This window comes from Phacochoerus africanus, chromosome 3 (assembly GCF_016906955.1).
Source record: "Phacochoerus africanus isolate WHEZ1 chromosome 3, ROS_Pafr_v1, whole genome shotgun sequence".
Taxonomy (NCBI): Eukaryota; Metazoa; Chordata; class Mammalia; order Artiodactyla; family Suidae; genus Phacochoerus; species Phacochoerus africanus.
Window position 1 is genome coordinate 141,835,045 of NC_062546.1, and position 11,545 is coordinate 141,846,589.

Below are 11,545 nucleotides of genomic sequence, written 5' to 3' on the forward strand. Positions count from 1 at the left end.
TTTAAAGTATTTCTTAGTATAAATGCAAGAAGAAGTGTTTACACAGTATAGACAGATTAATTTTATCTCAGTGGAGCTAGTCGTCTAAGGTATCATTAACTGGGATCAGGGAAGGCGTCCCTGAGGAGCTGGAATTTGAAGGGTGATAGGGATTGATCCAGTGGACAGGCAAAGGTAGACTAACTAGCCTCCCAAATGTATTTTTAGTGAAATAAAGGGGGCTGGGGGAGTGTATTTTGGTATTTACAAGACTAATAAACTGGAGTTCCCGTCGTGGCGCAGTGGTTAACGAATCCGACTAGGAACCATGAGGTTGCGGGTTCGGTCCCTGCCCTTGCTCAGTGGGTTAAGGGTCTGGTGTTGCCGTGAGCTGTGGTGTAGGTCGCAGACGCGGCTCGGATCCTGCGTTGCTGTGGCTCTGGTGTAGGCCGGTGGCTATGGCTCCGATTCGACCCCTAGCCTGGGAACCTCCATATGCCGCGGGAGCGGCCCAAGAAATAGCAAAAAGACAAAAAAAAACCCCAAAAAACAAAAAACAAACAAGACTAATAAACTCCTTTAGAAATCATCTTTGAGGACATGAGTCCTTGGATCTCTGATTTCTCTGGTTCTGTTATTACTGAGTACAACTCAGATTACCTGGCACTTAGAGCACTCCAGTTTTTTTTAAAACTTCACCCTCTTTTTAAAACTAACTTTGTTTCATATTCATTCAGGGTCCAGGCAGATTATTTAGCACTGCCCATTGTGAATTCCAATTTTCGACTATTATTCTTCCTTATCTGCACTGACAGTCTATGTCTTTTAAACCAAAAGTCACTTTCCCTTTGCCCCAAACTAACTTTTGCTTTCATAGAGCAGCTGGGTCCTTTAGACTGAATTCATCAGATATATGGCAACACTATTTTTAAAATAAGTGTATAAATGAAGCAGAGGTTATGGTACTTAGGAGTTAAATTTCAAAGAGAAATATTATAGTATTATTGGATATAACACCTTGGGCCCTTTTTTTTTCTCTTCTTTGCCCCTTTTACCCCCTTCACTTTGTTTGGTTGACTCAGTTAAGAAAATTTTCTTACTGTCCAAAAGTAATTGATGGGTATGACACTTAAAACATCTGTAATGGGAAATTTTCATGATGAAACGTCTTGAGAATTTTCTGTTTCATATCTAAAAGGAAGAAGAAGAATTTTCAGTTCTTTCCAGCTGCCTGGGACTTCTTCCTACATTTTACCAAACAGAACATCCATTCATCAGTGCCTCCTGTCTGGATTGGCCAGTTCCAGCATTTGATATTATATCTCAGTGGTGTTTTGAGATAAATTCATTTACTGAAAGACATGCAGAACAAGGAAAGGTATGTGAAAAGAGTAATACTCATTTGCCATAGTGGTGATATGCTAGTATTTAAGAGAAAAATGAAGAATTTAACATTTCAGGTCATCTGGTCTTGACATTATTTATCAAACTAATTATTTTTTAAAGTGGCTTACTTATACAATATCTGTTTATGAGTGTAAAAGCAGAAATATTTCAGTTAACAAAATTAAGGTATATATGATGCTTTGTTTTAGGTTATCAGGGGTTTCTGCAGAGCCGCAATGGGAACTCCTCATCAGGTTTTTTGTTTGTTTGTTTGTTTTTAGGGCCATACCCATGGCATATGGTGGTTCCGGGCTAGGGGTCAAATTGGAGCTACAGCTGCAGGCCTACACCACAGCCATAGCAACGCAGGATCCGAGCCATGTTTGTGACCTACACCACAGCTCATAACAATGCCAGATCCTTAACCCACTGAAAGAGGCCAGGGATTGAACCCGCAGCCCCATGGTTACTAGTCGGATTTGTTTCTGCTGCACCACAATGGGAACTCCCCTCATCAGGTTTTTTATTGAATACTTTAAATAGTCATAGCACTAGACTTGGAAGATACAAAGGAATTTTAAGATAGACAAGGAACTTGTAAGCTTATTGGAAAGAGAGGTATCACATAAAAATTAACCATTTGGACTAGTAGATCTAAAAGATCATGTCTTTAACTTAAAATTTTGCTGGCCCTGCGCTGTCACCCTGGCTGGTGAAGGTGTCGTGGAGATGAGTGAATTGAAAAGATAGAGTGGAGACAGCAGTGGGTGGCTCTGAGTGCCCTGGTTTGATACTCAGACTTTCTTCTGTTTAGAACTACAGTTTTTGATAAATGGAATAATATGACGAAAGTAGTGTTTTAGGGAAGTAATTTTAGTGATTCTTTAGGAGGAATATTGATCTACGGAGAGAGAGAAGCCAGAGATTATTTAGGTGGTGAAGAAAATCTGGACTATTGTTTTGACAGTAGAAATTAGATAGAATGTAACCAATGCAAGAGACACTTGAGAAAAATATACAGGTATTGGTGACTAGGTGTACATGACTTTAAGATCTTGAATTCAAATAATCAGAAGAATAGTAACTAGTATACATAGTTCTGATGGGAACTGGCTCCTGCTTAAACACCATTGAAAATGGATGCCCCACTTGGCTTTGGAGAAAGATAGGTAATCTTGCATAGCATTCAAGGATTTTCACTGTCTCGCTAAGCCTTTCTAACCTTATTCCATACCACTTGCCTGTTACCATCTTGCTCAAACTACAGAAGAATGTTTCTTAAGTGTGCTATGTATTTTTATTTTTTATTTTTAGTTTTGCTTTTTTAGGGCTGCAGGTACAACATATGGAAGTTCCCAGGCTAGGAGTCGAATTGGGGCTATAGCTGCCGGCCTATCCCACAGCCACAGCAAAATTCTGTTCCTCCCATTGATGGAAAGGTTCCAGTATAACCAACCCATTACAGAATATGCAGTCTTTGGAGTTCAGGGTTGGGCACTGAGTACTGGCGAATAGCATGTTGTAAGCCTATATAAGTCCTTGCTTCCACGGCCACTTTATCCTTGAACATACTTATGTAAACACAAAGCTGCATACTTAGTTATTGCATTGATTTAAATGTATTATGGCGGTAAGTAATGTGAAATGATCACCATGTGAATTGTCAGCTCATAAGGTTATAGATTCATACTGCATTTTATCTGTCTTAAATGTTAATGAAGTAACAACTAGAAAGAAAATTAGTGCTATTTCCAGTATTTTTATATAACTGCAGAAATGAAGATACCCTGTAGTGAAATTGAACTAATTGGGTATTTTTTTCATACTTAGTGAAAAAATTTATGAAAAAAGTTGTAGCCCCAGCACTTATGGATGCAGAAGATCTTACATCTTGCAGTGTAAGATTTTTCGTCTTCTGGGACGGAAACTCAAGGTTCTAATGTACTGAAAAATAAAAACAAAAACAAAAAAAAACAAGGAGTTTTCATGGTGGCTCAGTGGTAACAAACCCAACTGTTATCCATGAGGACGCAGGTTTGATCCCTGGCATCACTCAGTGTGTTAAGGATCTGGTGTTGCCGTGAGCTGTGGTATAGGTTGCAGACACAGCTCTGATCTGGCATGGCTGTAGCTGTGGTATGGGCCAACAGTTGCAGCTCCGATTCGACTCCTAGCCTGGGAACTTCCATATGCTATGGGTAGGTGCGGCCCTTAAAAAAAAAAAAAAAAAAAAAAAAAAAAAATATATATATATATATATATATATATATATATATATATAATGTATTGGAATAGAAATAATGAATTAATGAATTGTAACTGTACTCTTTGTTAAAGAAAAAGCCAATGAACTGTTAATTTGCCTAAAAAAGATTAAAAACTTGTGTAACTTTAAAATTATTCATTAAGAATATTTAAAAACAAGTACTTCTGGATATATTTTCCCCTGTCTAGTTATAGGTAATATTTTTCTTTTAAAGTAATAACAAATTTAAATAATTTAGGGTGCTTAGACTAAAAATTATGTTGTAATTGAAAATTACATTGAAATAGAGATTGGGAGTTCCCATCATGGCACAGCAGAAGCGAATCCGATTAGGAACCATGAGGTCGAGGGTTCGATTCCTGACCTTGCTCAGTGGGTTAAGGATCCGACGTTGCCGTGAGCTGTGCTGTAGGTCACAGATATGACTCGGATCTGGTGTTGCTACGGCTCTTGCGTAGGCCAGCGGCTACAGCTCCGATTAGACCCCTAGCCTGGGAACCACCACATGCCAAGGGTGTGGCTCTAGAAAAGACCAAAAAAAAAAAAATTTAAAAATAGATTGATAATTGCTGAAGTACTATCTTTTGTCATTTGTAAAATGGAAATAGGAAGAATGTTAATAAAGAAAATAAGCCATCTTGGAGTTCCCCATAGTGGCACAGTGGAAATAAATCCAGCTAGGAACGATGAGGTTGCAGGTTCGATCCCTGGACTCGCTCACTGGGTGAAGGATCTGGCATTGCCGTGAGCTGTGGTGTCACAGACTTACCTCGGATCCTGCATTGCTGTGGCTGTGGCGTAGGCCGGTGGCTTCAGCTCCAATTTGACCCCTAGCATGAGAATTTCCATATGCTGTGGGCGTGGCCCTAAAAAGCAAAAAAAAAAAAAAAAAGGAAAAAAATAAGCCATCTTCTTGGAGACAGATTTTCCTTTTTTTTTTTTTAAAGGCCTTGAAAAAAATATTTTGTGTTAGGGACTTAAATACATAGGAGTAATGAATATTTTTGGATATTTTTTAGGCCTTGCTTATCCAGGAGTCAAAATGGAAATTGCCACACCTGCTACAGTTGCCTGAAAATTATAATACCATTTTCCAGTACTACCATAGAAAAACCTGTAGTGTCTGCACCAAGGTTCCTAAAGATCCTGCCGTTTGCCTTGTTTGTGGTACTTTTGTATGCCTGAAAGGACTTTGCTGCAAGCAACAAAGTTACTGTGAATGTGTATTGGTAAGCAATAGTAAATAATATAAAATTTATGAAAACTGAAATCTCATGTCATATGGAAATGTGGTCTATATAGTCAAGCCAGCTCTTCAAATTTAACTACTCTGTGGATTAAGTACACAATACCTATAAGATCTTGTTTCTATTATTGTTATTTTAAATCCAATAGAAGGGTGAAAACAAAAACAAAAACCACCACAAAAAACCTTGAGGTTTTATTTAAGTAACTAAAAACCTTTCTTAAGTGCAGTTCTCCCTACTCCCCCTGCCCTTTAATGGTGTATTCTTTTAAATGTTGTGCTGTGAAACAATAGTCATATATTCTGTTGTGGATATTAGCCTCTGAATTAAGTTTAGGTTAGTTCTTAATTGATTTCTCAGATAATCTTTACCCAGATTCCTCCTAATGTACTATTAATAAAGTATTAAGAATGAGATTATAAGTTTAACTTAGATGAAATCTGATTTTTAAAAATTTTAAATATTTCTGTATTATTTAGAAGACAATTAAAGGCATTCTTGATTTTCTTATGAAGTCCATTTTATTATGAAGCTCATTGATACATTTTAAATTTTTTTAGCATTCTCAGAACTGTGGTGCTGGAACAGGAATTTTCCTTTTGATCAATGCATCAGTGATTATCATCATTCGAGGCCACCGCTTCTGCCTCTGGGGTTCTGTGTATTTGGATGCTCATGGAGAGGAAGACCGAGATCTGAGGTTAGATGTGCATGACTATATCCACCTATTTTGTTCAAGTTTGGTCATTAAAAATAATCTGCCATTCCTAGCTTTAATAATAATTATTTTTTATATTAAGAAATTCTGGCAATCATTAATTTAGAGCTGTTTCTCTCTTGGGGGATATTTTCCCTAGCATCATGTTAAAGAAATATGAAATAAACCAAATTACTATGTGAGATCTTGCCATAAAGAATCTGTTTTTAGGGAGTTTCCATTGTGGCTCATGGTAATGAACCCAACTAGTATCCATAAGGATTCGGGTTTGATCCCTGGCCTTGCTCTGTGCGTTAAGGATCTGGCATTGCTGTGAGCTGTGGTGTGGGTCACAGATGTGGCTCGGATCCTGCATTGTAGCTGTGGAGTAGGCCAGCAGCTGCAGCTCCAGTTCAACCTCTAGCCTGGGAACTTCCATATGCTGCAGGCGTAGCGCTTAAGATTTAAAAAACAAACAAAAATAAATTTTTTTAAATGTGTGTGAAATCTTCATTGTATTAATTTTAATACTTTTTCCCCCTTTTTATTCTAGGCGAGGCAAACCTCTCTACATTTGTAAGGAAAGATACAAGGTTCTTGAACAACAGTGGATTTCTCATACTTTTGATCACATCAATAAAAGATGGGGTCCACATTACAATGGGCTGTGACTCACCACCTCAGCATTGCATTGTATCATTTTCATTAAGAATTATCAACAATAAGCTTTAACTTAATTTGGGGGAATAACGCTTTTGCCGAGGGAAAGAAAAGAAAACATACATTATAAAGCCTTTCCAAAATTAGGTGCTTGGTAATCACATTAATGGTATAATTTTTTTTGTAAGTATCTGGAAAACGTAACAAGTAACAAGTTAAATCATTCTTTAGTGGTCCTTTTTTTTTTTTTTTTTTTTAAAGTCCACGATTAATAAGAAGCACAACTTGTTGATAAAATCATTTAAAAATGATTCTCCAAGCAATGCATATCTGCTATTCATTGATATTTAGAGTGGGTGTGATTTATTTAAAGTTTTACTGCTTTATATCTGTGTTTTAATTTGCACCTGCTAAACATAATGCATCCTTTCCCTCTGCCATTCTTGTGTTGATTTGAGGTTTTTGCTGTATGTAATTAGAAAAAAATGTAAAACATGATTTATGTGAAATATTGTATAGTAAAAGTTGGTCTAATTGTAGAACTTTAAAATTTTTTCTTATTGTGAGGAATCGGTTAAAAGTTTAAGGCTTTGCTGAAAACTTAATTCATTCTCAGGAATTTCATAAATATTCTCCCCAGGTAAATAATTGAAATAGTTGTAAAATAAGTAGATAGCTGCTGTTAATATAATACAGTACATTTTGGGGGACATAATGTGTGGTTGGGGGAGTTCCTAAAAATCAAAATTTGCCATTTCACTTGGATGAATTACTTGAGGTAGTAACAAATAGATTTTACTATAAAAAATCGGAAGTTTTAAGAGCATACATACACATGGCAGATTTTGATTCTGTGCATGCCCACCTTTTATTACCAACCAAGTTTTTATTTAAATGATTGGATTGGAAGATGCTCTGACTTTCCCACAAATGAAACATAGTTTTGAAACTTTCCTTATCAGCTCAAGAGGTTCATCTGTATTGAATTTGTGGAGTATAATCACTGTTATTTCTGCTTGGTTTCCTAAAAGGAAAAGAAAAAGGCCCAGTGGTGGTGATCTTCATGAATGAGCTGTACATCTGCATCCTTGTTAGAAGCTGCTGTGAAAAGCAATTTATGTTTGTAGGGTTTTTAAGTCCGTAAAAATGGATATGATTGAGCTAAAACCCACTCTGTTCTTATAGAAGGAAGATTACAGAGAAGCATGTTATTTATTGCTACCAAGATTATTCTTCCAAATGATTCAATAATTTGATGATTATTTAATATATAGTGCTATCAAGCAATTCCTGATACGTTGGACTTCCATGGCTTGTTATATAAAATTACATTTTTATGTGTAAAAATAAACTAAAAAACATCTAATGATAAAATGTAAAAATAAAGTCAGATCTGTGTTCTAAAAATTATTGAATGACATGATATTACAAGATATAAAAATGGACATTAAATGATGACCGTGCATTAAAATAGAACAGAAGAGTAAATATTCAAATGTGTTCAAAAAATCAAAAAATTACCTATAGCTCTACAATAAAATACATGGAAATAGCTTGCTATTTTTATATACCTTTCCAAAATATTAAGATAACTTTCTGAAAGACTAGAATGATTCTGTTTAATTAAATAGCAGTTCTTTCCAACACATTGCTACTTTTTTAAATACTGTATCATAAACTCAGCCTGTCTTATTTTTTGCTTTGGTCATTATGGATACCAGACCATTTGTAAGTGTGGTTGAAGAACAAAATGCTGATTTACATCTCTAGTAAATACTGTTACAAGATTCATGAACTTGAATAATTCTACAGTTTGAAACTCTGATGCTATATATACATGGTATAATGTATTCAGACTTTGATTACTACATATTTAAAATGGAATGTTTTATGGTTGTGCATATGGATGTGAAGTGAAAATATTAGCCTTAACATTAAAATTTGGGTATTTGATAGTGTTTATTTTGATATTGGTGAATTAGTCACCAGTGAAATTTTAAAAAGCACTTGGTTGAAAACTGTACTTGAATTACATACATGCATGCTGCTAAACTAGAACTTTAGTTTTCCCCCATAACTTTTATAAGTCCCATTTATAAACTCACTTTTAAAAATAACAGGTCCAAATTAGAGTGATGTGTGTATACTATTCAAAAAAAAAAATGTACTGGTGTGATATCTTGTATGAATGATCATTTAAATACAGTACATTACTGTAGAAGCTAAATCAACCTTTATAATTAGGCAGAAATTACAAAACTAGGAATAATCAACATTGTAAGATATGTTAATAAAAACCTGCCACCATTTGGTTTGTGAAAGGTCCTTAAAATATTTAATTCTTACATGTTTTTCTTCTTTTTCAAAGATATTGACAATAGTATGCGTAAGTGAGCATAGCTGAATAGATCAAAGCATAAACATAAGGTGGAATTAATGTCAGTGGTTTGCTTTTCCTTTAACTGTTTATTAACAGAGCTAATTCCTGTTTCTTCTATCCTTGTCACATAACTAATGCAAAGCCTTTGCTAAGTATTGTGTGTGTGTGTTTAGAAGTACGAAATGAGTGAAGGAAGAGGAAATGGGTTTTGGGCGAAGAAAATTGATGTGTAGATCTGAAGAACACTGCTATGGTCCTTGATGCTTTCTGAAAATTCCCAACTAGACTTCAGAAATCCAAAGTGCTTTAGATAATGTTTATTTTGAGTGATCTGTATATTGTTTGAATTGACAGTCCTTATCCTTACCCCTCCACTCTGTAGCTCACCAGCCAGTTACCAGCTAGGAATCCATTGTGTTTACAAACCTTTTGTTCTGTTTTATGTATTTTGATATATATTAATTTCTGTGACTCAGAAAAGATGCTGACTGAAAGCTTGGAGGTAACAGCAATATCAGTGATGTGGCCCAAGGGTTTCTGTAACATCTCCAGGGTTGTAATGCTAACTCTCAAGTGCATGTTGTTAGCTTGTATTGAGGTCACATTGGACAACAACAACAGAAACATGATTTTAACGACTAGAATCAAAACACCAAGACAGGAGTTCCTGTCGTGGCGCAGTGATTAACAAATCCAACTAGGAACCATGAGGTTGCGGGTTTGGTCCCTGCCCTTGCTCAGTGGGTTAAGGATCTGGTATTGCTGTGAGCTGTGGTGTAGGTTGCAGACGTGGCTCGGATCCTGCGTTGCTGTGGCTGTGGTGTAGGCTGGTGGCTACAGCTCCAATTCGACCCCTAGCCTGGGAATCTCCATATGCCGCGGGAGAGGCCCAAAGAAATAGCAAAGAGACAAATATATATATATATATATATATAAAAATATATAAATAAAAAGAAATCTAAAAAAAAAGAAAAACACCAAGACAAGGTAACATTTTTTTGGTGGTTATGCCTGACACTTGATGGTTAGTGGGAGAGCAGAAGACCTGTGACTATTTCAGTCCCATTCACAGCACGTGGTTGTTTCCTTTAACTTTATGATCAGCTGGAAGATATCAAGCATTGCTTACTTCATCAGGGATGAACTGAATGGCAACATGTCGTTTCTCTATTTGTGGCATTTCAATCTCTCTTGATAAAGGGGCACATTAAGTATGGAAGAGCTGTTACCTGCCATCCTTATGCACAGTAATGAACAGCAGTGGAGTGACAGTGACTCCAGCTGACACAACAACGAAAAGGCATAATGGGACCTGATGTAGAGCTGATTTTGTGTGAGTTGTATTCATGTAAAATGCAGCAACACCAAAGTCGGTGCAACTGGGTCCAAGAGCAGGCTAGAGAAATAGGGTCAAGAACACAAATAAAGCTTGAGGGGAAGGAAAAAGGGCAAGAAAAAGGGGGGAAAGTCTGGAGCAAAGAGGATGCATATCTGATTATCTTTTATCTAGCGACAGAGGAGCAGGATAAGAGTGGAGAGTGAACAGGTCTAGTACATCTGGGGGGCTTGAGTTACGTGATAAATGTTTAGACATATTGTAGGAGAGAGAATAGGCTAGAAATAGGCATCACAGAGGTTGTACATATTAACTACAAAGGAAAAGATAGCTTTATAGTAGAGAAATTCAGTAGATATCAATTAAATAATTCAAGTTAATATCACCAGTAATAAAACATATTGACTTCATGAACCCCCTTAATATGAGTTACTAAGAAATGTACAATACTAGTTCTTTAATAAAACTGCAAAAAATGCATAATATTATTCTGACCCAGTGAAAACAGCAGACAAACCCAACCGAAGGACATTCTACAAAATAAGTTATCAATACTCTTGAAAAGTGTCAAGGTGAAAGATGAGGAAAACCTAAAGAATTGTTACTGACTGGAGGGACTTAGGGAAAAATAACTACATGCAATGTGGAATTTTGGATAAGATCTTGACACCAAAACCAGACATTAGTAGTGGCTCGGCAGTTAACGAACCCGACTAGCATCCATGAGGACACAGGTTTGATCCCTGGCCTTGCTCAGTGGATTAAGGATCTGGTGTTGCTGTGAGCTGTGGTGTATAAGTCACAGACACGGCTCAGATCCTGCATTGCTGTGGCTCTGGTGTAGGCCAGCAGCTATAGCTCCGATTGGACCCCTAGCCTGGGAACCTCCATATGCCATGAGTGTGGCCCTAGAAAGACAGACCGAAAAAAAAAAAAAAAAAGACATTAGTGAGAAAATTGGTGAAATTCAAATAAGTTCTGGAATTTAATTAATAGCATTAAATTTCTGATTCTGATAATATTTTTATGGTAGTTGTTAACACTAGGAGAAGCACAGTGAGGAATATAGAGGCCTTTTTTGCACTATTCATACAGCTCTTCTGTAAGGCTAAAATGTGTTTAAAATGAAAAGTTTTTTTAAAAGCTACCATCTAAGAAAACTTTCTTCAAATAGGAGAAGACCTGAGTTCTTATTGAAAGGGCCCATAGAGTTCCAGAAGAATTGACCCTCAACCAAATTAACCCACCAAGATATATCCTAGAAACACTATTTGACTATAAAGGTAAAAGTTCTCAGGGTCTACACACAGAAAAGATAAAAAAAAATGTAATAAAATTATACTGCTGTCAGATTTCACAAGAAACATGCGAAGCAGAACTTTCAAAAACCTCAAAAAAAGAGTGTAACCCAAATGATTTTGTTTAAGGTCAAGCTGTCCTTTTGAGTATCAAGACCATGGGGAAAAAGTTTTAAGCATTCTAATGTGAGTAATTTTGTTTGTTTGTTTTTGAGAAAATCTAAAGATTGATTTCCTCCAGCCACAAATTGACTGGGGAAACTTCAGCAAAGAGACTGGTGGAGTGAAGGTAGTAA

At 36.3% G+C, this 11,545-nt stretch overlaps 1 protein-coding gene across 4 annotated transcripts in view; it reads left to right on the top strand.

The window, feature by feature from the left end:
* Positions 1–8,560, top strand: part of UBR3 (ubiquitin protein ligase E3 component n-recognin 3) — a 221,850-nt gene extending 213,290 nt beyond the window's left edge. For all 4 annotated transcript variants that reach the window (XM_047772845.1, XM_047772846.1, XM_047772847.1 and 1 more), the window contains 4 exons: positions 1,178–1,357; positions 4,651–4,860; positions 5,439–5,578; positions 6,129–8,560. In XM_047772845.1, coding sequence (XP_047628801.1) covers positions 1,178–1,357; positions 4,651–4,860; positions 5,439–5,578; positions 6,129–6,246 — 648 coding nt within the window. In that variant the 3' untranslated portion in view covers positions 6,247–8,560. The remainder of the gene's footprint in view (positions 1–1,177; positions 1,358–4,650; positions 4,861–5,438; positions 5,579–6,128) is intronic.
* Positions 8,561–11,545: the final 2,985 nt, after the last annotated feature.